The 26,034-nt window shown below is 50.4% G+C and overlaps 1 protein-coding gene across 1 annotated transcript in view; it reads left to right on the top strand.

Annotated features, from left to right (window-relative positions):
• Positions 1-26,034, top strand: part of RNF220 (ring finger protein 220) — a 219,551-nt gene that overhangs the window by 131,240 nt on the left and 62,277 nt on the right. Inside the window, 2 exon segments of the mRNA XM_066324994.1 lie at positions 5,439-5,568; positions 18,741-18,786. Coding sequence (XP_066181091.1) covers positions 5,439-5,568; positions 18,741-18,786 — 176 coding nt within the window.

The following is a 26,034-nucleotide window of genomic DNA, read 5'->3' as shown; positions in this document are numbered from 1 at the left end:
ACACTGAACCCAGCCACAGCACTCAAACCTGGAGTCACCTCACTGCCTGTCACTGTTTCTGGCACCTGCGTCTCCACTGTCCTGTGCACAGCAGCTGCAGCAGGGGCCAGATCCAGGGCACTCAGTCCTGAGCAGCAAGTTGAGGTCTGCATCCTCCAGCCAGGCAGGAGCCTGAAGGATGGGAAGGCCCTGATGGAAGGAATGGGAGGTGCCATGACCTCAAGTGCAGGTTTTTGGGGGCCTATACCTTTTGGTACCAGCCAGCAGAATCCAAGGCAGTGCCCAGCAGGCAGGACACTGCTCCATGGGGACAGCACTGGGACCATACCAATAAACAACAGGGAGATGGGAGAGCAATGAGCAACATTATTCCTGCTCCCTCACTTTATCACCAAATATTTTTTGCCTCTACTGTTATTCTGGGGTGCTCTGGACTGACACATGAACCATCTCTGCCTTGAGCCACCTTTGTCATCCCCTCGCCTTGGCTGCCACTTACTACCACGGCTCTGTGAGCCTCATCAGTTGCAGCATGGGCTTGCCAGGAGAAGAGCGAGTGTTTTGCTATTTCCAAGCTAACGTGGGGCTTTCTTTGAATTATTGTTTTTTGAGCTGGAAGGAAAGGAGACTTGTCACACAAGATACCTACTATCAGTACACAAATAACAGCAAGCCCATCATCGAATGGAAAATAATCGCCGCGGAAACGGAGTTGCAGAGCAGCCGGGAGGGATTATTGCAGGCACTGGCAGTGGCAGTGCTGTCAAGGAGCCTGTGTCAGCACGTCCATTACCACCCACCTGGTTTCAGCACAGCCCCCAAAGCAGGGCACAGGGCCATGAGGTCATTTCTATTCAGAAGAGTTTCAGATCAACTGGCTGTGATTTGGTTTAAATGGTGGAGTGTTTAAGAGGGAGAGAGCAGAAATAGGAGGGTGAGATGAAGGGAGGCATCTCAAAGAGGGGAGGGGGGTGTTGGTACTCGGAGAAGTGGAAAAGAGTTTGTGGTAGGAGAAATCAGGGGTTGGGACTGAAGAGCTGGTCCTCATGAGAGCAAGCTTCAGCTGATCACAAGGAAGGACAGCATGGGGAGGCACAGGTGACACTGCCTGTGCCACCCACGGCAGCAATTCCTGGAGAGGCACCTGACTGTGCATCAGTGCAGATGTGCAGTGTAGTTACAGACAATTTATTTCATTCATTTGGCAACTTGCTGAGCTCCTGTGCAGAGTGAGCCCTCATGCCTTGTAAACTTTGCTCACTGAGCGACCTGGGAGCATTGTTTACTCTGTGCTGTGTATGGTGAAGGGCTGTATACATCCTGTGCTATTGGCACTGTTGGTGGGCTGAGGTCCTTGGTTTTTTTCACTTGAATGCTCTCCAAAACAGTAGTTCACATTCAGCTTGTGAGGGAAAGCTCTGCCTTCCAAGTGACACTCTCACCCTGCAGTGCTGTCAGGGTACAGGAGCAGGGCAGGAACATGGATGTCTTCATGACTCCATGCCTATTCAATATCATGCTCGTGAGCCCAGCTCCCAGCCTGGAGCCCAGGTCCCATTACCAGCTGATTTGCAGTGAATCAGACCTTTCCCAAAGGAATTATCTTGGATCCATATCAGTGTAACTGAATGAAGGGTCCAGTCCTCTATCCCCAGTGGGATCAGGAGGGTTTGGTCCAGTCCCTGCCTGGGCTGGGATCCATTTGCAGATGCCCTCCGAAAGAGCCTATGGACAAATTCCTCCACACAGGGGTGCATCTGCGTACCGAGCACTCTGCTTTCAGAGCAGGAAATATTCGGTTTCAACACTTGGAGTTAAACATTTCCGCGGAGCCCGGGAGACCGTGCAAACAGCGGGAGCACCAAGGCTCTGCCTTTTCATCTCTCTGGCACTGGCGAGTGGGGGGTCGGCAGCCAGGGAAGCACGGCAGAGCCACGGAGGGTAAACACTGGAGCTGAGCCTACCGAGTAACCAGAGAGTGAAGGGGAGAGAGAAGGGCAAAGAAAACAAAAACACAGCTGCCAAAAAACAAAAGCCTGAAAAGAGCCATTCAGTGTCTCCCAGGAGCGGGTTTGGCACAGGGCAGGGAAGGACAAGCAGGGAGCAGGCGTAGGTCCCTCCCGCTCGGGGATATGGGCCCTTTGTTTTGCCCTGGGCAAATCAATGCCCTCTACTCTGTCCAGAGGGGTAAGCACTTACATCCCAGCACTGTCCAGCCACACACATGATGTAGCATCCTTTGTTTGCTCCTGGATATCAGGATGTCTCTGCTCTGGAGAGCAGAGATGGGATTCTCCACTCCGGCATTCACAATAAAAGCCTGAGGACTTGCCAGGACCATCCTCTCCCTCTCCTCACAACCCAGCATCCTACATCACGGAGATGGGTACCACTGCCTGGAGCAAGATGCCACAGCATGGGTGTATGCCAGGCTCTGGGCATTCTGCAGATGTGGATGCTGCTGATTTGGGGAGATGCATTCCAGGAGAAGCCTCTGTTGCACTGCAGGCATGCAGTGGGTTCCACAGACCTGGGGAGGCTTGCGTAGGTGTCCTCCTGTCATGGGAGAGAATCCCTCCTTTCTGCCTGTCAGTTGCACTTAGCCCTGCTCCTGTGAAAGTGCAGTTGTCAGCCCCCTGGGCCAGGAGCTGGGGCTCCTTCTGTCTCCTGCTTTGCAATCTGTATATCAGGGACTTGGCTGTATGTCTGGGTTCCTGTTCTCCTGCCCCTCTGGAAGCCCTTGTTTCAGTGCAAGCACCAGCCTCCCACACTCACCAGAGCAAGGGGATCTTCCCCAGCTGTCATGGGGATGCAGAGTGACAGCTGTCACATCCTTCCTTGGCAAAAATTCATCACTGTATCATTGGTGTAGCTAATGGGTAAGGCCACTACTGCTCATTTTTCCTGCTGGCCTAGGCTGGAATTGGGAGCAGCCATGGAACACAGCAAGGCTTCATCCCATGGCCTGAGATCCCTCCTGGTTGCCCCAGCCATTGAAATCCAAAGTCACCTCTGCTTAGGAACGTGCACCCCATGGAAGAGTATCAGAGAACAAGCAGGGTGTGAGGGCTTGAGTGTGCAGGAAGTTAAATATCGCATGAGTCTGGTGTATCAGCTGGTCCCCAGCAGGGGACCCTGACTATGCATCCCAATCCAAAGCTGCCAATCTCAGTTCTGTGGTCTGGGACAGTCCATCACCTCCTCCAGCAAAGGAACATCTCTGGGTTCCCCGTAGAGCAGAGACACAGGAACACTCAACCTCTATTCCACCTTTGGTGCTGCTGAGAGCATCCCAGCCCCAGCAGCCAAAGCTGTGGATGGTGATGGGGGCTTGTGGGCCCCATGGCAGTGGCCTGGGCCAGGAGTGGGGATTCAGCACAGGAGGGTGGAGGGCAGGCTGTTTACCCATCCATCTGTACACCCCACAGCGGGGATCCAGCAGGATTTCCCGTCCGCTCAAAGGCTGCCTGTTTATTTTGGGAGGGAGACTCAGACAGCTCCATTGTTTTGCTGTGAAGTTGGGGTTATAAATAGCAGGTGGTCGGGGACGCTCCTGGGCTATTTTGGGCCCCCACTAGACAAAAGTGGAAAAGCTCCAAGAGGAAGGTGGAATTACTGAAATGCAGACCTTTCCCGCAAGGGTCAGCAGGAGCTGGGTGTTTGGGTTTGTGTTGGATTCTGGGCATTATTTAAACATGAGAGAGGGAGGAGAGAGGAAGATGTTCCAAGTTGCATGGGCTGCATACTGCCAGAAAATAGTGTGTCTTCCCTGGCAGAAGGGTGATGGGAATGAGGAGCTGAGGCACTTGGGATCTGCCTGGGAGCCTCTGGGAGTGGCCCAAGTCCAGAGGAGAGACCAGCAGGGTTTTCCTCCTGGCTCTGCAAATGGGAGAGTTCCCAGTGGAAAGGAAAGCTGGGAAGGTAGGGAATACACCATAGCACTGGCCAGCCCCAACTTGCCCCTTATGCCTCAGTTTCTCCCATCTCCTATAGAGGTGCTGAAGGAAAGGGCAAGTAATATCCCAGTGATAGCTCTGCTTCCACCAGGCATGTGCACTTTGTCCTGCTGGAGGGCAAAGATAGGCCAAGTGACTCTCAAACTTATTTCAGACGCTTTCTCTTGTTAAATGCTTGTGCCAGGCAGTTATACAGGAAGAAGCAGGACCGAATAAAGCTGCTCACACCAATGTTTTATCCTTTGAGAAGGTCTGTTCCTTTAATGGGGGTTCATTTAACTGGGCTCCCCCATCATTAGGAGCCATAAAATGGCACCTTTTGGCTCTTGATTGGAAGGCCACGTTGCACACAGCTCCCTCATATCCAGCACCGGCTGCTTTATTGTGCATTACTGCCTCTCACTCGGATTTAACCAATTTGATCCATGTCTAATACATAAATAAATAATCCAGCAGGAGGGTTCATGTTGGATGACAACAGGCAGCTGTAAAGCACGTTTCTCCCTGCCAGAGCCATCTGAGCCAGGCTCCGCACGCCCTCTCATGAGCAGAGATGCTAGTACAGCTGGGAGAGGGGGCCTGGGGACCCGCAGGCTTCCCTCTTTTATGGGAACTTCATTGTTTGCTTTAGAGTTTTATTTTATGTTAAATAGACGCTGTATATTCCTTACAGAGGGGGCAATAAAGTTTTGGCTTCAGAGCAAGGAGTGAACCAGGGAGATGTGGCTGGGCAAGGAAGCAGAAGACAGGATTGAAAATAAGGAGGGCGTGAGGAAATGTGTCGCTTGCAGATCTGCCCCGGAGGCTCAACCCAACTAGGAATTAGGGTACAGAGGCAGCCCCAAATCTCACCCAGGGGTGATACAGGTCCAGAACTCTGGCAGCTGTGGGATTTGGAGCTGCTGGTGGTGCAGGGAGGACAATGGGCCCCAGCCCTGGGACAGGATGAGCAATCCTGGGTGAACATCTAGACCTGCTCCTAGCACATCCGCAGCCTCACACCATGAGTTCTCCTCCACCTCCCAACATTGTGTGCCCATGGAGATTTACTCTGTCCTTCATAGGGAGGATCATTCTGACCCACCCAACTTCAGGAGTGTCAAGGAGGATGAAGATAGCACTTTCTAATAAGTTAACAGTGAGCAGTATTTTGTCATCCATCTGCCCTAAGGCATATCACCTGAACCTCAGATGGGAAGCTGGTTTGCACAAGGTCATTTCCAGAATGTGGCTGCTGCTGCTCTCCCTTGAAGACTAGGGGGAGCCAGGCTTGGGATGTTCTCATGTCAGTTGCTGTGCCACTGCAGAAGAGAGCCAATCCCTGCCCCAGGGATTGCAGGATGGGGAGAGAATTAGGCCTATACCATGACAAAATCCCTGGATTTCAGTCCTGTGCTAGGACAGGAACCAGAGCAGAGCACAGACTATGCTGATGGCAGCTGATCTGAGCTAAAGCATTTCCCCTTCTTTTCCTTCTCACAGGCAAAAAGAAAGCAACTTTGTTTGACAGCCAGGCTCCGATCTGCCCCATCTGCCAGGTCCTTCTTCGCCCCGGGGAGTTGCAGGAGCACATGGAGCAGGAGCTGGAGAAGCTCACGCAGCTGAACATCAGGTAAGCAGCTCCCTGGGGCCCACCAGCATCCATGGTGACCCAGCTGGGGCACCTGCATGTGACAGAGAAGATGGTGGTACCCACAGGTACAAGATGTGGGAGATCTAGTGCTAGCCAGTGGGGCAGAAATACTTCCCTGGAGTTCACTGCAATGGTAAAGTCAGGGAGAAATTCCTCCTAGAGGTCACAGACATCCTTCTTCTTGGGGATGTGTGTTCAGTGAACAGTTCTCATGTGGCTGACATCCCACATGGAGCAACCCTGCAGCATTGGTGCACACTGCTCCTCAGCTGCCTTCAGCTCCCTTTTGCTACCCCCAGTGCAAAAAAGTCACCTATTAAAAAAAAAATAATTGCCTTTTAACTACTAGCAGTTATTTAGGAAATGGCTGCAGCCAAGGGTTGGCAGATCCCTGCCCCTGCCTTAATAAAAGTCAGCAGCCTTGGGAAAGAGCATGTTTATTTCAATTATTAATGAATTCTCCGGTCATTAAAAGGTGAGGAAAGGAATCAAACTGCCTACTGGAAGCAAAGTTACATCACCAGGTGGTAGGAGAAGAGGGACAGCAAGTGTGTCAATGTGTGTGTGTGTGTGTGTGTGTGTGTGTGTGTGTGTACCAGGACAAGGGGCACATGTGGCTGTGTACAGTGTGGAGGATGCAGAATCCATCCCTGCTTGGCTTGGATCTTCTTGGATTCAACAATAGCCATTGCAGATGAAGGGAGCAGAGAAAGAGAAACCTCCCAGAATGGATCTGGATTGAAATATCCCAAATTCGGCACCCGCACCCTCAGGCTGAGACCCACATCCCCCACGTGTTGCACAGGAAGATAGGGAAGGGGGGAAGCAGGGAACAGGCAGCCCATTTATCCCCCGCAACACCCAGTCCCCTTGCAAGTGTAATTTATGGTGTAATTTGGGCTGCATCCAACTTAATAAAGGGCCACTGCAAATTAGTGAACAGGTTTAAATGAACAGAAGCAATTAGTGCTCGGAGGAGCCCATCAAAGAAGTTGGGCCAATATCAGAAACTGAAACTGCAAGCCAGGAGCAGAGGCTGGCTGGCGCGAAGTGGTGATGGGAAGGTGGCGTTTAATGGGAAAGGAAAGGAAACCCTAAATCATAAAGTGTGACAAGGGCCATTGTGGGCCAGCTGACAAATGAAAAAGAATGGCATTATTCCTTTAAATAACAGCAGCAGTTAGAGAGGAGACAGCTCTCCCTGGCTTGCCCTCTCTTCCCTGGCCTGCTCAACTCGGCCACGCAGGCGGTGAGGAAGAATCAGAGGTCTTTATTAATTATTAAATAACGACTCCCTCCATAGTGTGATAGATAATGCTCAATCTAGGCGATGGATTCAGGCGATGGAGGCTAATCTGTAACACAGCAGCTCCACACAGAGATGGGCTCTCCCAGTCCCAGTGGGAACCGATGCAGGAACCAGCAGCAGGCAGGAAGGGCAGGAACAGTGGGCAGGATCAGCAGGCAGCAGGGTGTGAGGGGGTTGAGGTCCCATGCACTGCCCAGCCCCAGCAGGCAGCTCGCTGTAGTGGATTGCTCCATTTCCCGTTCCCCCACCTTTCCTGCCTGGAGAAGCCAGGAGCAAGAACACATCAACAAGAGAAGAGAGAAACTAATAATGATCTCAAATAACCCAATAAACATAAAAATAAAATGTAGGCCTATAAACGTGACGGGCACGGGCAGCCCTGGCCGCTCCCTGCCAATACCGACTTGTTACCGAAATGGCCGAGCAGCTGTTACTTATCAGTCTGATGGGGAGAAGCAAACTGGGGGCTGCTTTCCAAGGGCTCTTTTTTTTTTTTCTAATTTAAAGAGGATGCAGCCAATCATGGCTTGTGGTGTTAAGTTTTAATAAACCTTAATGATTTGCAACAAAATCATAGATTTCCTGTGCCCGGGGGGTTAGGAAGGCAGATCCCCTCCTGCCCACTGAGCCTGCAGCACTGGAGGCTTGGTGGGCACTGGATCAACTCTCTGGAAAAGGGTTTTCTCCAGGTGATCACAGGAGCTTCTTGGGGCTGAGATACAAAGAAGCTGTAGGCACCACCTGGATGATGCTACCCATGGTCCCAGATCATCACAAGCAACTCACACACTCCAATGAACCCCTTTCTCAGCTGGTGGGAATGGGGTTTGCTACCCCCCAGAGACAGGGATGGTGCTTTTTTCCCCCATGGGCAGTACTGATGTGACCATCCTGGCCTCAGGACAGGGACATCTCAAGGTCAACCCAGCTTGAGCATCATGCAGAGGCAGGAGGAGCCATGCTGGCAACATGCAGCACCCACCCATGCCTAGGGAGTCTTGTGCATGTACTGGGGACAAAACCAGCTGTGGGACCAGTGGTGAACATCACTCAGGAGGATCAACCCTGGCGCAGGGCCCAGCTTTCCCCTGGAAAAGTGGTCTTGACTGGGAATGAGGTACCTGGGTTTCCAGCTGTGCTGTCTTCTTGGTGTGCCCAGTCTCCCAAAGCATAGGGAGAGACCTGCTTGTGCTCACCCCACAGCTCCTCCATCCTGTCTGGGTCCAACCGAGCCTTGTGCACAGCTCCACGCAGTGAAGCAGGGCTCTCTGAATGCAAATTTCATTTCTGAGCCACTGGCGCTGTTTCAAGAGCCGGCAGCCTCCGAGCCCTTTTTGGTGTTACATATGTAACAGCCTCATTGAACTTGACATGTCAAATTCAGGCCATTTGTGCAAAATCTCCCTTTAATAATACCGTTTCATTTCGCTCAAATGAGACTTGAATGCATGTAAAATGGAAAAGGATATTTAAGCGCTAACATTAGGCAGATGTCTTGCCAGAGGCCGATTGAATATATGAGATTTTGAAGTGCTTAACACGTTTTCGGTGCTCCCTCTTAGAATATGTCACCTGGCTTTCTTTTTTCTCCCCCTCTTTTCCTCCCCACCTGCCCCCCTTTAAGTGAAAGGTATAAATTGAAAGAAAACAAAACTACAAGCCTTGGTTTTATGGGGTTTAACTCTTGCCAGGCAAGACTGTTGGTATTCCTCCTCCAAAGAGAAATTACCTTGGAGCTCACCTTTGCAGAGCACAGGCTCAAAGCAGCGGGGAGTGGGAGGTGGGTGAGGGGTGGCCCCATGATGCGGAGCAGAAGGGATGCTCTCCTTGCTCTGCCTGTACAGTCAGAGAGCAAAAGGTGCCCATCTGAGCAGCTAAGTGCCACCCAAGGTGAAAATAAGAAATAATCACAGTGGCCCTTTGTATATGTCTATGCCCTGTGCCTCAGCCAGGCTGGTCAACACAGAATACATAAATATTCCTGGTCTGGGTGCATGAAGCTGATCTGGATGTGAGCATCCTATCCTCACTCAATATATATTCACTTGTTTTACACCTCATCCGTGTTAAAGGCTCACAGTAAAGCACACTGAAATGTGAGACTTTCTGGAGCTGTCAGTGGCCCCAGCTCCAAGCTTCAGCTGGTGCTCTGGCTACAGCTGCATTTCCCCAGCCTTGAACTACCTCGGGAGTGCAGGTGGGCACATAATTCTAGAACAGCACTCAGGAGTGTCCCTCAAGACACACACACACACATCCCCATGTGCACTGCTGCGTGTGTCACCCTGCAGGTAAATACTGTGAGCAGAGGTGGCAGTGGGCAGCAGGATCTTTAGTCCCTGCAGAGACCACAGAGCACTGCTGGTGGAGGGGAGGCTGGGTGGAGAAGGGCAGGTTTGGGGCTCAGGTTTGACTTCGGGGTGGGAGGAAAGATGAATTTGAGGACAGAAGTAAAGGAGGAAGTACAAGCTGTAGAGGCAGCTTCAGCTGATGCTCCACAATGATTCTTTGTAGAGTTTGGAGAAGAGACATTTATTGGCCATTTAAAAAACCTTAGGAAGTCACATTACAAATATTACAGTTGCTGAGTTCAGCAGTTTGAAGGTTGGGAATGTGCATTTGAATGCAGTGGTTTTAATAGCATAACAATCTGTTATTGAATATGCAATGCTCCTTAAAAAAAAACAAACAACCAAACAAGATATTTTGGGGGGGGGGGGGGTGGTATTTCACCATTTGACAGCTGCCAGATTCTCCTCTGCCTTACCAGCAGCAAACCTATGCTTCAGAGCTGGGATTTCACCTCCCCAAAATGGATGAGGGGTATCAATATATGTAGAGTGGTCCAGAGGGTGGAGCAGTGAGCGTGATGATGTTCTCAAAGTGCCTCACGGCTGTGCAAACTCCCCCCCTCATTCACTTTTCTTTTTTTCCTTTGCAATCAGTAATTATTCTGAGCATGTCTGTGTTACAAAGCCTGTGCCCACCTGTTTGCTGCTCCCAGCCTGGGCCAGCAGCTCTTATTGCTCCTAGCCATTCTGCTGGGGGTGTGGGGGACACATCCTGGCACATCCAGTAGCTCAGGAGCTACTGATTTCCCCTAATGACCTTTCTGTGTGTCCAGGAATAATTTCTTGTCTGCTTCTGTGATTACGAAGCATTTTCTGGAGCACAGAGGGCACCGGGGTCTCGCACCTTGGTGCAAATGGAAAGTGCTGCAGGCTGTTTTGTGTGACCTCAAACATGCTGTCACAAAAAACCAAATAGTGTCAGGCAAAGGAGGGCAGAGTAAGATGCAGTGGGAAGGCCTGTGTCAAGGCGGCTGAAGTGCCCAGATGGGGGATTCAGCTTGAATTTTGGAGCCAGCTTTGATTCATGTCAGAGGAAAAGACCCAACCACAGGACTATGGTGCCCCAGCTCCTGTAGCAGCATTCAGTGCACCTTGCCTAGGCTTAAATCTTCCTTTGAGTTCCATCTGAAGCTCCCTCTCCATTGTTTGCACAAATGCTCTTTTCCTTGCACTGTTCTTAATCGTCTCTTCTATAGCAGCTGGGACAGAAGCAGAAAGTGCTTCCTCAGTTCCTGGCACTGCACAGGGCATCCTTACCCTGCTGTGAGGAGCTTCACCTCCAGGTTTCTTTATGTAGAGAGGCATAACAGTAGCTCTTCTCAGGGGACAGAGGCAACTCTGGGCACAGAGGGATAAGAACTAAGGAGGAAAATGGCAATATAGCTGAAACATGAAGGCTATGGGACCTTGGGAGATAAACTGGTCACAAGGCAAATTTACTGTTCTTGAGAGATGTCACCAGACCTATGGAGATGCATCCTGCTTTTCACATCTTTCACAGGTTGTCTTCCCAATGTTTTGTGGTCTTTCTGATTAAAGTTATCCCATGCTAGCCCCTCAGAATCTGCGCTCAGGACTCCTGCTAATGGAAAAGTTGGCAAGCACATCCTCCCTGTGGTCCCTTTGTGCCCAAATGACAGGGGCTTGGTCAGTTGATCCTGGTCACAATAAGGACCCAGAGCAGGTTATGAGATGTGGTTCACACCCCTCTCCTGCTCAGGAAACCCTCTGTTTAAATCCAGCTGCTCCTTGCATTGCCCCAAGGAGGTGTTTGCTTCATTTCTGTGGGATCTGCCAAGCGCTGTGTTGTCCCGAAGGACCTTTGGAGGAGACCTTCCCAGGACCAGCGTGGGCAGCTGCTGTGGGAAGGGCGAGTGGCCATGCTGCCAGGCCCGGCAGGATAAATAGAGTGTGTAAAACCCGAATTAGCTCTGTTGTCATGTGTCACATCAGGGTCATGGCTCTCGCCTCAGGTCTCCTTGATTTATGCCTGGGGACTTTAACTTGATGACCAGGTAGTTCCCCAGACTTCTTGTACAGAAAATGCTGCAGGTCTCCCAGCCTCTCAATGAGAGATGTTAGAAATGGTTTTGAGTGAGAAGGGTTTTTTCCAATGCTCTGTTGGAATACATGATTCCCTTCCTTGCATGCAGTAGACACCTGCAGGCTCTCCAGAGAGAGGGAGGAGCCCTGACCAACAAGTGAGATTGCAAGCAGGCACTGCAACCTCCTGCTCCTCAACTTATCCCTGTCTCTTTCTTCCTTCTTTTTCCCCTCTTCATTTTCCACCTTCTTCTTTTCTTTTCTTCTCTTTCTCCCCCTCTTCTTCACCCTTCCTCCATCTCTCCCCACCCCCCGGTATCAAGGCGACATCTCCAAGCCAAGTACTTTTAATTTCGCCCGTGGCCCTTGCTGACACGGTGGATATGCACAGCAAGTTAAATTCCCGCCTGATCAATAAAGCAGAAGCAGTGTGTCCGACTGGTCGATATTTTTTTATCTGTCTTCAGCCCAGTCCTGCTGATGACAGCCCCCTGCGCTTCAGCAAAGGCACTCAAGGGCATCGGGCTTTGGCAACACAGCTCTTTTCTTTATTTAAATTAAAAAAAAAACCCAGATGCCTACAAAAAAAAAAAGTTCATGGAGTTTGGCCTTTGCTTAATAACGTTTTATGATTTATCTTAATTTTTAATTGAAAAAAATTTGCGAATTAATTGATTTCTGGGACTTGCCAATTAACATTGTAATTGGGTGCATGATAAATTTCGAAGGAGCATCATTTTTCTCCCTCTCCCCCTTGTCAAGGAGAAGGGGAACTGCGAGGGCAGCTGCCTCCTATCCCTGCGACCCCCGCTCTTTCCCGAGGTGCTGCTGCCCTCCTCCCCCCTTGCTACTGTATCTTAAAGAAGGAACAAGAAAGCTAATAAAGTCGTGTTATTAGAGTCTCGCCAGAGGTGACCCCTCAAGGCATAAATCCAGGCCGGGGAGATGCTGGGGACAGGTACTATTAAGTGCCTGGGCGTGCTTTGCAGGTGGAACTGGGTACCTCTCCCTGGCTGTGCCCTCCCGGTGCTCCCAGGGGCTTTCCCAGAGGCTCTGGTATCCCCCAAGATATTCAGTCAAGCAGTTAATTGCCTGTGATGTCTCCTCAGTGCTTCTCCTGGGTGTGAGTGCCCTATGATTGTGCTGCAGCCAATGTTCACCAGCAAAACCAGTCTGCAGGGACAGGCTGGTGCTTGGGGGCTGCTCTAGGAACACAGAACGGGTTTTTGAGTCCTGTTCTTCCCCAGTTACTTCGGGGAGAGAGTCCTACCCCACAGCAGCAGCGGGGCATCCCATGCCACCCACGGCAGAGGTGCTCAGCACAGAACCTCAGCCCTGGAGTCGGGGGTGTCCAGTCTCAGACACAGATGCATCTCCAGCTGGGTGGTATCACCTGAAGCTTTTTCCAGCAGTTTGACTCCTGTCAAATTTAAATTAAACTTGCCCGCAAGTGTCAGTTTCTTGGTGATCCCTGAGCAGGGCCAGGACCACCTGCCACCACAAGGCAGCTAACAGGGTCACATCCCTGTGTGGGGTGTGGAGAAGGGGGTGAGCTGACTGCTACCAAAGTGAGGAGTGGGGTCACAGTTGGTGTTGGGGCACTGAGAACGAGCTGCCCTGGGGCACTGAGACAGAGAGTGAAACTACCAAGGAAACTGAAGTGTGCTTTGTGTCTCTAGTGCCTCTCCTACCCACTCTATGTGCTGGTGTGGATGACCTCACCACAGTCACCTTAGGTGTCCCATGCATCCTCTAAACCCCAGTGAGCTCGGATGGGGCTCCACTGTGCCATCCTGGTGCTCACTCCCAGTCTCTGCAGGGAGTAAGGATGCCAGACCAGGTGAAGGGTCCCAGGCTCCCTGGCAGAATCACAGCTCTTCCCACCAGCCAGGACACCAGAAAGGCCAGGAGCAGTCCAGCCCCAGGTCTGCCAGTGTTGATGGCGGGGAAACATGCAGAAATGGAGAGAAATTTATGAGGAGAGGAGTCTGTTTATTATCTAGCCAATGTGGTGCTGCTGATACCATGGATTTATCCTCTTTCATTCCTCCTCTGATTTGTGTCCCTGCCCCTCACTGTGGCAGATTAATCATGGACAGAAAGGGAAGAGAGACCCTCCAGCTTCCTCCTGTTCATTTAGAGGGTGGCAATGACAGCAGCCTGGACCCTTCACTCATAGCTTTTCCTATGGAGAGAGCACAAGCCAGGCAGCTGCCCACCCTGCTTAGAGATGCCCCCCTCACTTCCATGGCAGAGCCCAGGAAAGGCAGAGGCTGCTGTCCATAATCTGTAGGTGAGAATCACTTCTCATGGGTCAGAACTTTCAGGGTAGCATAGCAAGTGAAAAAATGTGTGGGTGATGTTTTCCCTTGCTCATGCAGTGCCCTAAAAGGGCTATGAACATTCCTTAAATTGCCTTCAGACCTGTGGTACCTGCAGTCCATTCCCTGACTCCAGGGTATGGATTTGAAGGCTGAGGTTTGGAACTCTGGAGGGCAAAACCTTCCTCTGCTGCTGAGTCTCAGGGCAGCAGGAGACCTGGGAAGGAGTATGTGGAAACCCAAGGGTGAGAAATAAATCGGTCAGTTATTTGCCCTGGAGCAATGCATGTCTTCTGCAGAGCCTCTTCTGAACTGCCACATGAGCTGGGAATAATTAAACAGTCATTATAGCCATGGTAGCAAAGAGCCCCCCAAATCAATCTAATGCATGACCTTTCCCTCTGATTTTCCTTTTTATTTTTCCAGCCACCTCCTTTTCAAATAGTGGGAGAGAAACGAAACTACCCCTCAGGCATGGTGTTCTGTTTGGCCCTACACACATGGACCATCACATCCTCACCCAGGAATCTGTTATCCACCCTGAGCAGAGACATGGGGTACCAGAGATTGATAAAGGAAAACCCAGCAGAACACAAAGAATTGGGGATGTGAACATGACAGAGCAAATAGGGGATTTCAGTGTGGTCAGGTCATGCCACAGTGTTTTATGATTCTGCTGCATTTCATCTCTTTGGGGGAGGTGGGTGACTGCCCTGTGGGTCAGATTTGCCACAACTGACTGTGTTGGTCACTGAGGTTTCACAAATACTCTCTGGGGGAGCATGTGGGAAGCACGTCTGGCACTGTAGCTGTAGAACATTCTAGCCATGACTGCAGCCTCTTTGGCAATTTTTTTGCCATCACACACCCCTTCTTCCTATCAGGGGATGTAGAGGGAGCCAGAGGAGGTTAAAAATCCCAGTGTGCTTCCTGTGATGACACAGATCTCACCTGGCCATGTTGAGGGCTGTCACCTGCAGCTAGGTGTAAAATCAAACTGCCATTTCCTTATTTAAGCATCAAGTGACACTTCCACTTATGTAAAGTGGCATTCACAAAAATCCAATTCCCTCTCTACCCGGCGACTGCTCCATTACAGCCAGTGTTGCCATCCACATAGTTCTGCTGGAGGCTCCCCTCCCAAGGCTGCATGTTCAAGCCATGAGTCCTACAGCTAAAAATAAATGGTTTCCAATTGTTTGGGGGTTTTTTATAAAATACATCCACTGGCTGCAGCCTGCACAAATCTTCTGGTGTTGCAGGATCTCATGTGGGAGGTGCGCAGGATGATACCTGTCAAACAGGGGGCTTCTGAGAAGGGATTCTGTGGAAGAGTGGCAGAGCTGAAAGACTCCAGCTGCATGGCAGCAGCTCTCTGACCTGCTTCTTCACTGGTTCAGTGTCCTTCAGGGATAAGCAGAAACAACTGCAGCTGCCCAAACTCAGGGAACTTAACCTTCAGCTAATGACCCGATTTTTCCTCGTGGGAAGAAGCAGCAGCTTCCATTCATGGGGGTGATAAGGGACCACTCCTTGCACATTGCCTTTTTATTTCCCATGGCAAGCACACCCCAAAAGGCAGGACTATAACAAAGTAAAAAGGCTTGAAGGCCATTGTGTGTAATAGCAACCATGGCAGAGGTAGAGGAAACCTCAAGGCTGTGGATAAGGAGGGCTCACAGTTGTCTTATTGAGCTGCCCTTTGGGAAATCATGACAGAAGCACTGGGCCTGAAGAGCCCCTTGAAGCTCATTCAGCGACATGCCAGAGGATTCCCAGTTGCACTTGGGGATGCTCCTAACCAAATGTGCCTAGCATTAAAGAACATCTGCATGTCTCTGGTGTAGCCTGAGTCCTGCTTTCATTGTGAAGAACCTTGCTGAGAGGAAAGGCCCCTCTTAAAGCTGATGGTCCCTAATCTAAAGGAGCAGTGTGTCCTGGAGCATGTGGGGATCTGGCTGTGCTGCTCCCATCAATGGGTGATGCAGTTGCAGTGCTGGGCAGGGCCCTCTGGCAACACCAGGGCAGGGGCCTTATTTTGTACCCATGGGGACATCCAAACACATGAGGATGCATGAAAGCACTGACTGAACTGGTATCTCAGCCGCAAGAAAGGGAGCCAGTGAGGAAGCAGCCTTATATCTCTTGGAAGTGCAAAGTCTTCAGGAGAGAGAGAGGGAGGCTGCCAAAATCACTGGGTCTTCCCAAGGCGTTCCTTGCTCTTCTTTGGTACTTTGGGAGGGATTGCCTAAAAGGTAAAGAAGTTGTTTTGCTGTAATGAACTAGATAAACAATTCCCCAAATAGATTAAAACTAACTGTAACTTAGAAAAGCGGGTAGTAATTATATTTTATTAGCTAGCAAAACACCATTTTTTTATTTCGTAAGATAATTCTGTGTAAATCACCTTAATTAGAAGTGTCAGATGAGCCCGTGAATATCGTACTTAGTAACTAATTTCCTATGTACAGGTTATAATTTAAAACACATGGATCACTCGCTGAGTGGAAATATGCTAGCCATGAAATAATGTGGGGAGTGTTGGGGTTATTACTATGTAAATGTGTAATCATTTCAGACCACTGCAGCCTGGCTGTGTGATTAAAGAGAATCCCAAGGTCTCCAAAGATTGTGCTGTCTGCAAGGGCCTAGAGCAAAAAAACTTTAAAAGGCACCGAAAAGTGTTTGAACTTTAAAGGTCTTGATTTCCCTTTTACCATTTTTAATTTGTCCGTGGTGTTTATGGAGGGGAAGGTTTCTCTTTGCTGACAGCCTTTCGATCCTGAGCCCACTGCCAGCATTCTTAAGAGGTGCAGGGGGCTGCAGCCCTTGTAATTCAGGGGGCTCTTTAGTGGGATGGGGAAAGCACCCTTAAATCGCAGGGTCTGGGTGCTTGGATGACCTGGGCTTATGCCTATTCCTAGCCCATCTCTGGATATAAAAAAAAACCAAATTGCAAACTCTTATTAGGGATAGAGTAGAGCTACATTGGAAGAAATGGGGTAAGTATTAATAATTCTCCAGATGAAGAATAAAATAAGGTCTGCCAAGTTATCTAAACCAGTCCCCTTCCTTATCGGTCCCAACAGCAGAGGCTTGATCTTTTGGCTGACCAGCGAGACTCTCATTCTGAAAACTTCAGCTTCCTGGCCCTAACACCATTTCTAGGAGGAATTAATTATATTCTTCCTCTTTCCCTTGAAAACAAATAATTTTAAACACCTTTAACAAGAAAAGGGAGGAAACGGGTTTGGTTTTTTTACAAGGCGTTTGGATTATAAAAGGAGAAAAAAAAGTTGTTTCACACTTCATGTGATTGAGAGGGGATGGAAATCTTTCCCATCGTGCTTGTTCTTGCACAGGCTTGAGGTGGTGCCGGGCTGTGTCTCAGTGGGCAGCAGGAACTAATTCTACTCCATGACACCTCCTGAGGGTAGGGAGTAAAGCTGGGGAACAGGACACAGGGGGAATCCTGTGGCCATGGTGAGCATCCCGCAGCACATTCCCTCAAGGAAGTGGGGCTTTGTGGGAGGTCATGCCCCAGCCCATCCATCCATGGTCCCCAGGAAGCATAGCTGGGAGCAGAGCTGTGGCATCTGGAGTGACCTGATGGCAATGGTGTGTTTCCACCGTTTCAGGGCAGGGGGCAAAAGGCAGTGGCACTGGGAGAGGAGGGGGGCCATAGCCCCAGGAGAAAACACCTTCCACCATCCCTGCTCATTTCGTAACACCCAGCCATCTGCCAAATCAAGGCAGATTAAAGCCAGCCAAATTCAATTTTTCCCTGCTGGCACTGCAGCTCGGCATCTGGGGCTAAAGTGTCCCCGACAAAGCGAACATGACAGGCACATTGCTTTTTTGTCACATCTAGTACCGTGTTGATCTTCTAAAAGTCTCATAAAAATTTATTGATGTCTCCCATATTGCTGTGATTGAGAAGAAAGGAGCGCGGGTGTGCGGAGCCGGGTGCGCGCGCGCGGGCGAGCGTGTGTGCGTGTGTATATTAATGTTTCTGAAGTAGATCTGATTTGATATGTCTTGTTCTATTGTCAGCATCTGTTTAGCGAGGCTTTTTAATACTTTCTGGCTGCCGATCACTCATCCTTAGCCTGGGATGCAGGCTTGCATACAAATTTTGTTATTAAACACAATTCCATTCCCCCCCTTTCCCCAGCCCCCGCCTCTCCCCACCACCCTCCCCCCTCCACCCACCCACCCATCCATCATGTCCCCGGGGCTATGGGGAGCTGGGAGCCAGCCGCCCCACCAGCATGTGCTTACAAGCACAGGCACTGGGCTTGGCAACATATTTCAAGAGCCTTTTGCCTGCTGCAGGTGCTTTGCATTGACAAATCGAATCATGGGGAAATAATTTATTTCCTAATGCTGTTTGCAGCATGTTAGCAGGAGAATTTACATGAGAGAGATTACTTTAATAACCAAAAAATTACAGTGCAGGCCTCCCCGCCATGTCGGCTTTGATATGTAATTGTTTCAAGTTTAACCTGTCTGGAGGGGGGAAGGTGTTATTAAATCTATAGCATCTCCCGCTGGCGAGGGCAGGCGAGGAGGAGCACCGGGTAGGGACCTCCTTCCCTGCTAAATGGGGAACAAGCTGAATTAACAAATCACTCCGGCCTCCAGCAGAGCTGCTGCTTCCCCAGTGTGCCTGGAGCTGAGGAGATCTTTTTTCCCTTGCTCTTATACCGATTTAATCTCCTTCTCTTCCCTATTCTCCCTTTTTTTCATTGTGCCTGACCCTTCACAGGGCTCACTACCTCTGCTCCCCTCTCCCTGGCTTTCTTCCCTATGCCACACCAGACTTGCTCTCTGCTTTTTCCCAGTGCTGGGAGAAGAGCTTTGCAGGTCCCAGGCAGGGGGAGAGTTGATGTTTGATTCATGTGGCTGGTTTGGGGACTTCCACTCGTATGACCATTTTGTTACAGCTGGAGAAATAGTTGGCACTGCCTTCCTTCCCATGCCCCTCCAGTCAGGGTGAGGAGGTTCTTATTGGTCCAGGGAAGAGGAACAATGTGCTTTGCTATTTGACCTTATGAGATCTCTCTAAGCACTCCCCTCCTTGCCTGCCAGTTTTGTGACTGACCTCATTCTCTTTTCTCTTGGCAGCAAGAGCTCCATCCTGAAGGATGCCATGGCAGCAGGCACCCCCAAGGTAAGTGAGCAAACCTCAGCATATTCTCCCTGTCCCTCAAGGGATGCTCTTTACACCCCTTCACCTTCCCAACCCACTCCCTGTCCTGCTACTTGATGTGTCCCAGGAAGGTGGCCACACTTTGGGGGCTGGTGACACTGGGGAAAGCTGCTGTCCCTGCTCAGCTGCTGGGCTGGGGCAGCCCAAGTCCCTGCACAGGGCTCTGCATTCCTTGTGCAGCCAAGGAACAGTGGAGCTGAAGGACCTGCTGGGCTCTGGGACTCCAGATTGTGTCTAATGACAGCTAATGAAAGCTGATCACACGCAGCCTGAGCTCAGCCTGGGAAATCACATGTGGGAGTTCCTGGAGCCAAAGGCATATGGCAGATTTGGAAGGGAAGTGAGCCTGCCTCAAGGGAGTGAAGCACACCCAAGGAGGAGCCCAAATCACTAAAAAACCCCATCTCAACCTCAACCCCCTCCCCAGGACCCACCTCCCATCCCCTTGGCTCAGAATGCAGACATACAAAACTCACAGAGCATCATGGCATCACTGCAAAGGGCATCATTTACTGATTTGCTGTCAGCTGGACTTCATGTGGCACAGGGGTGGGAAAGACCAGAGCTTGGGCATTGGGAAAGACCAGAGGGGAGCAAATGGCAGGGGGCACTGCAGGGCATTGCACAGCCTCTGAAAACCATGCTGTCCTCTCCTAAGTGGGCAAAGGCAAGTGCTCCAGGTTCTCCTACACTTGATGCAGTCCAAGTGAGCGAGGCTCCTGGCTTCCAGACAAGTGCAGGACATCTCTCACAGGAGATGTCTTCATGCTTGTTTTATTAGAATTAACTTCCACTCTCATTCCTCATTGGTTTTTCTGGAAGTTTATGGTGATTTTTTTGGCACGGCATGTCAGAAGCAAAGACTGACATTTCAGCTCTAGATTTTCTCCTTGAGGCTGGGTGTCTTGCCAAGTACATCAACACCTTGTCTGCCCCACCAAGGGAGAGGCCTGGGAGCCACTGTGCTGAACTGAGCTCCTGGCAGTTAGAGATGACTCCCAAATAAGCCCAACAATTTCCCAAACCCTTCAAGGGAAAAAAGAAATTGCAGTGATACTCCATAGTGCTCCACAGCTTTGTCTCCTGCAGTACTATACTTTGCTCCTGTAGCCTATCCCAGGGAAATTAGGAGAGTGGAGACCTGACTATTTCTCCCATGAAAACAAGCAGAGCAGAGAGGAATCTCCAAACCCACAACTGGTGATAATCCACAGAGTGTGAGGCTGCCTTGGGACATCTTGAAGGAGCTGGAAAGGGCACCAGCAGAATGAAAGCATTTGGGCTGTAATCTTCCCATTCCCTCTTCATCAGGACTCCGTGTAGATAACTCAACAGTCCCAAACACATCGCCTGTGAGGGAGAAGGACGGCTAGGAAGACAGATTAGCTGTTTGGAGGCAAACACAGTGAGTGACTGACAGAGACCAGATAAAGAAGAAGGTCCATCTCAAGGCAGGGCCAGGCTTTTGAAGTTTCCATTGACAAAGAATCCCATTTGCCTTGAGCGAGGGGATTAAACTGGGACTGGAGCGTCATTCTATGTAAAAGAGATCAATCGTCCCCTGTCACCACATGGATCTTTTCCCTTTGCCCATCACGTCTGGGACTAAGAACATTAACTTCAAGAAGCCAGGAGAGCAGGGAGGGAGAGGGTGAAATCAGGAAATCTTTCATTCCCTTCTCAGAGAGCTTGAAAGCTTCTCAGCCCAGGAGGATTCATTATTTCTGTGTGGCTTTTGCTGGGAGACAAGTCCTGTGTGGCACGGGAAGGCACAGTGCTGTCACCTTCACCTGAGATTGGTATTAAAGGGCCCTTTGTAACCAGGTGGGATTGAGGAGGAGAGTGATGGGGAGATGAAGGCTGCTCTTTTCCTTTGTGCCCACTGCATGTTTGCCACAAGGGGTGTCAATAGCCCATCAGGTTGTGCAGTCCTTCTGATACAGTCCCAGGCAGAGGGATGGGGTACAGACTCCTGGAGTAGGCTTACAGTCCATGTCCCAACACCCAGGCGTCACTGGAGGTTTGGCAGGCACCTCCAGGAAGATCTGTTCCACTCTGAAACTGGTGGAATGGGGCTGCTACAAGGTTTCCTGGCCAGTCCTTTTCCTGGTGCCAACAAAAAGGCCAGCAGCTCCAGCAGCTCAGCAACAGGAGAAAGGGGCTGCATCTCTCCATTCCTCAGGAGCATCCAATGGCAAAACAAACAAGGGGAAGCTGGTTTAACTCAGGGACATAGAAACTGGGATGACTGCAGGCTGGTAGCTACTTCCATGGTCACCAGGGGCTTTAACTCCTCTTTGGGGCTCATTTAGGACCTTTGCCTATAGCACCACTACCATTGCCACTTCTCTGCTGGCCTGAGGCTTTTCCTGGGGATGCAGCTGGGACTTGGGATTTAATCTTCCCATGCTCTGTGTCCTAGCTCTGCTCCCACCCCTTTCCCACAGTTGCCCCAGCAAACATCTCTGTGGGCAATGAAAGCTCAGATGTACATGCATGTTCCTCCCTCACTGTTCCCCTGCTCCTGAAGAGCTGTCACTCACTGTACTTGGTCAATTTTCATGGCAATATGTCAAAGAAAATCCAATCACTCAACATGGGATGTGATGAATGCTGGATTATTGTATCAGATTCTTCTATTAACAGAGCCGGCTGAGGCAGTTATGGCCAAGCAAGGGCTGCAGGCTGAGGCTCCAGCCAGCACCACTGCTTGGTGCCTGGGCTCCCTCCCTGCAAAGGCAGCTCAAAGGGCAGCACTGAATGCCACAGATCTGCAGCATTCAGGATCCTCATCTATCATTACAGACCAAGCCTAACACATGGTGATACACCAGTGTGGACAAGGCACTTAGACAAGCAGATTGTCACTGAGAAGGTCCCTCTCTGAAAGTCTGTCCAAGCCAGCCATGCCCCAGACCTCTGTGAGGCCAGAGCTTCCTGCAGTACACCCCAGCATGGCCAGAGCCTAAGTCCCAGGCAGAGCAGGCAGCAGGACTGTCTCATAGAGGCATGTGGAGAACAGACTCCGTTTGGACTGGTGGGTGCCCAGGAGTCAGTACAGAGCTGTCAGCAGTGCAAGGTTCCCTTGCGTATCGTTCCCAGGCTTCATGCTCTCCCCTGGCCTTTCTCCTCTTGCCTTGGCTGCCTCTTGCAAGGCAGGAGAGGAGCACACATGTTGAATCCATGTTGGTGAGGTGTAAGTCCAACTGTTCCCACTCTTCCTTGAGCAGCTAGTGGCAACTGAAGAGTCAGCATCCCCAAGTCCTCCTTGCTACCTCAGAGCACTTCACTACTGCCTGTATTTCAGGGTATTAGCTGCAGACTGTTACCTGTCACCTAACAAGTAAATTTACATCCCCTGTGGAAGAGCTGGTACTGATCACTGAAGGGGAAGAGACTGGGTCCCATGAAGCATCCCAGTTCTTGTGGTGGATTCAGCATTCGTTTTCCACTGCTACTTCCTAATAAATGACTGCAAATTGCCTTTCCCACTTGCAGTCCTGGCTATGCTCTTGTTCTTGATACACAAACACTGACGTGAGTGGCCATGAGCAAAATCCATCTCATGCACCCAGCAGATGCCTGCAGCTGGTTTGTTTAGGTGTGCACCCAGCTCCACGGAGGGTGCCCGCAGGCAGGCAGCCAGCACACTGCTCCCAGACCTCCGGCAGAGCTGGGAACCAAGCCACAGTGCCAGAGCTCTTTGTTTCCCCCACCCACCCCTGTGATTTTACAGCTTCACTGAGCAGTTTGAGAGAGAATTACAACATCTAGTGGGAAATTTGACCACTAAAGCCCTCCAAGGAAAAAGAGCTTCGAAGCAAGCAAGATTTGGAGCCTTAAACCTTGACAGAATGTCTGTATTAAGCCCTTCCCAGCTGCCTCACTTGAGATGAAATTTCTAGCACAATAATTTAACTTCTTCATATCATGTCTGGTGGTAGGAACAGGGGACGGGTGTCAGTGCCCTGGGGTTTTAACTCCTTCTCTTGTGTCACTGACAGACTGGGAGGTTGGCAAAGTCATTCACCGTATCTCTGCTCCCTCCATCTGTAACTGTGTTTTACAAGGAAAAACTAAAAAGCAAAATCTGGGTATTGTGGCAAAACTATGGCCAAGCTGGGGACATGAACACAGTCCACAGATATGTGAAGGAGAGGAAATTACGTAGGATGAGTGTTAGCTGGCTGTGCTTCCTGCAGTTTGGGGTGATGAATACCAGAGTCACTCCAAAACCAAATATCTGCCAGGTTTTTTTATTCCATAAAACAAATTACCCCATGACCAAACAAAGCCCCTCACTCCCCTTGGGCCAAACAGCTGTAACCTCCCTTTAGACCAGGGTAAACCACTGCATTTGGCAGAAGGAGCAGAGTGGGGCAGACTTGGGCCAGACCTCTTTCCCCTCTATCTTCAGAATGCTGATGTGCAGTTCTGCTGGAAGCGGCCCCTTTTCCCACCATGTAGCTGGTGTCTCTTCCAAGAGGGTGCAGAGCTCCATTACAATCCCAAGTGTCACTGTAACGTGCACAGAAATTAATTAGTGGCTCACATTTCTGTGAGCTTATTCTGCTTGTGAACCACTGGAATTCTTCAGTGAAGGCCAGAAGCTGCTGATACCATTATTTCTATTCGCCATTCACACCCTTCTCACATTTAAGCCTTTCATCCCCAGCTCTATCCCACCTTTATCTCTGCCAGCTAAAAGCCACTAGATAATTTTACCTCTAACTTTTCCCAGGAGCAAATGTGGACCCTCCAAAAGCTTCTAGGAAACTCAGCTCTAATAGTAGCATCTTTGTGTCGGGGATCCTCCAGCAATAACATAAAAAATGGCTAGCAGAGTTAAGGGGGAAAATTCACAGCAAGGCCTGGTATCACTTATTGCTTTCGGGTTACAGTTCCCAAGTGATAACAGCTATTAGCAACACTTTGACGTCTTCCCTACCGTGGAGGGGAGGGCAGGAGACAGAAAACATGTCAAGCCATCACCTCCATGTTAAGTGATAAGTACCTATTTAGACAGCAGAGTTAAGGCTGAATGCATCAAGCAGGGAACACTTTGTCCCCAAAAAAAGGAGAGAAAAAAAAAAAAAAAAGGCCATATAGATACATAAAAAGCAGGGTTAGGGTATTTGTTCTGCTGACAGCAGCCGTGATGGATTGTTTAAGAAAAATAGACTCCTTATGTTTTTCCAGGGCTCTCAGAAAGCAGGAGTCCAGCACTTTAATACTCTGAAATGACTGGCCTTGAGAGGCAGCAGAATGTCAGAGGCAGCGGCTGGGCTGTCCCCACGCTGACACCCGCCCCGGCTGCCGGCGAGAGGCCGCGCTGCGGGCCGGGGGCAGCGTGTGCCGGTAATTTCCATCCATTTCCTCGGGCTGGCGGCTGCACCCTGACACCCGTCCCCTCCCCTCGCCTGCCCGGGGCCCACGCCTGGCCGGCCTGCGGGTCAGGAGCCGGGGGCGTGTGTGCTCGTGTGTCCTTGCCGACATCGCCTCGGCGCTGCCCACGGCTCCTCCAGCCGAGGAGGGAGGAGCAGGTCTGGGCACCGGTGGCCTGGGGTCACCGCAGCTGGCATACAGGCTGCAGGACGCACGTCTGATTCATACCGAGCCTGCCCCCGTAGTGAACTAGGTGTTGCTCGTAGTTTCGGTGAGCTGCTGAAACATTCCCAGCTGATCTCTGCAGGATTGCACGGTCCATGGAGCACACTGGGAGTGACTGGGTTGAGCCTTGCAGCATGAGCAAGTGCCCTCGGGATCTGTGGACACAAGATTATCCAGATACATCCCTTCTCCTTGGCACGGCACAGCTGGGCTCCAAGGGGCAGGAAGGACTCACTGAGCAGGGCCATGGCTGCCCAGCATGGCAGGAGGGGCAGGAGGAAGGAGGGAGTACAGGGCTTGGACAAGATTGATGGCCTCGTTGCCATTAAGAAAAAAATTAGCCGGTGGCGGCTATCATATTAAAGGGTGAAGAAGCCGTGAATTATTTTCTTAAAGATCTTATCACTTACAATGATAATTTTACCTTCCAAAAGGCCACTTTTAATGAGGCAAGGCAGGCAAAAAGTCATGATTTAATGCCAGATTTTTTTTTTCAAACACATTTTACTGCTTTTTTGTCCATGTTTAAAAAGCACCAGTGACCTTTTTTTATTTAGCTTGCCCCAGGTGTAATGCTCAGTCTGATCCTCTCAGGGTTTATAACCTCCACAGAGAGTGCCTCTACCCACCAGAGAGATGATTTAAAGGGGAGGGAGAAATATGAAGCTGCACCACCACTCACACACAGCCATTGCTCCATCTTTGATGGTGGGAGTTGTGGAGGGGAGACCAGGGAGGGAGGAGGGTCCTCTCCCCCCAGTATCCTCACTCAGACACACTCTGAGGGCAGCTGGGATGTACTGGCAGCCAGGCATGGATGAGCAGGCTGGTGGCCTTTCCCCAAGGGAAAAGGGACATCTCAGCATCCAGGCTTGCTCCCACTGTGCTGAAGAACCTGGTCCCATGGTAGAGAGGACCTGCACATCAGGCCTGTCTGCACACAGAGCACCCAGTGCTGTGTTTTTTGGGGTGGGATGTCAGAATTTGGGTCTGCTATGCAGCATAGGCATGCATGAGGGCTGGGAGAGCACCTTTTCCCTCTATAGCCCATCTTCCCAGAATGCAGTTGAGAGAGGAATGGGAATTGTATTGCTACCCTTTCTCTGCTTGCCAGACCCAGTGTGGGAATGAGCAGAGTGGTGCAGGGAGCAGCAAATGCTTGGCTTGATGTGCTGTGCTCAGGCATCCTCACTGCTTAGCCATTGGAAAACAGCCTCAATGTGACAGTCTGGGGTAAAAGAGGCCAAAACTGGGACAGCAGAGGCTGGCCTAATGCAAGATTGAAAGTCACCCTGATGGCGAGTGCCTTTTCTAATCCCTTAGCCTCTGAGCCTGCATCCCTGCCTGCCCCCATGGCTGTCCAAGAGGCAAAGTGTGGCACAGCACAGGGAAATGAGAAAAACAAATGTAGTCAAGTTTCCTAAGAGTGAAGGGGAAGTGTGACTTGGCATCTCTAACGCTGTGTTTAACATGCCGGCAAGGTATTTAGAATTGAAGTGCTTGCACACAATTTAAAAATAGACAGTTTATTAATCTAAACTGCAAGTGTATGTAGAAGAGGCCTCGAGATTGACATCTTTGGGATTAGTTTAGCCCTGC

This window comes from Sylvia atricapilla, chromosome 9 (assembly GCF_009819655.1).
Source record: "Sylvia atricapilla isolate bSylAtr1 chromosome 9, bSylAtr1.pri, whole genome shotgun sequence".
In the NCBI taxonomy this organism is placed as follows: domain Eukaryota; kingdom Metazoa; phylum Chordata; class Aves; order Passeriformes; family Sylviidae; genus Sylvia; species Sylvia atricapilla.
The sequence above is the reverse complement of the archived record's forward strand: the minus strand, read 5'-3'. Positions and strand labels throughout refer to the sequence as shown.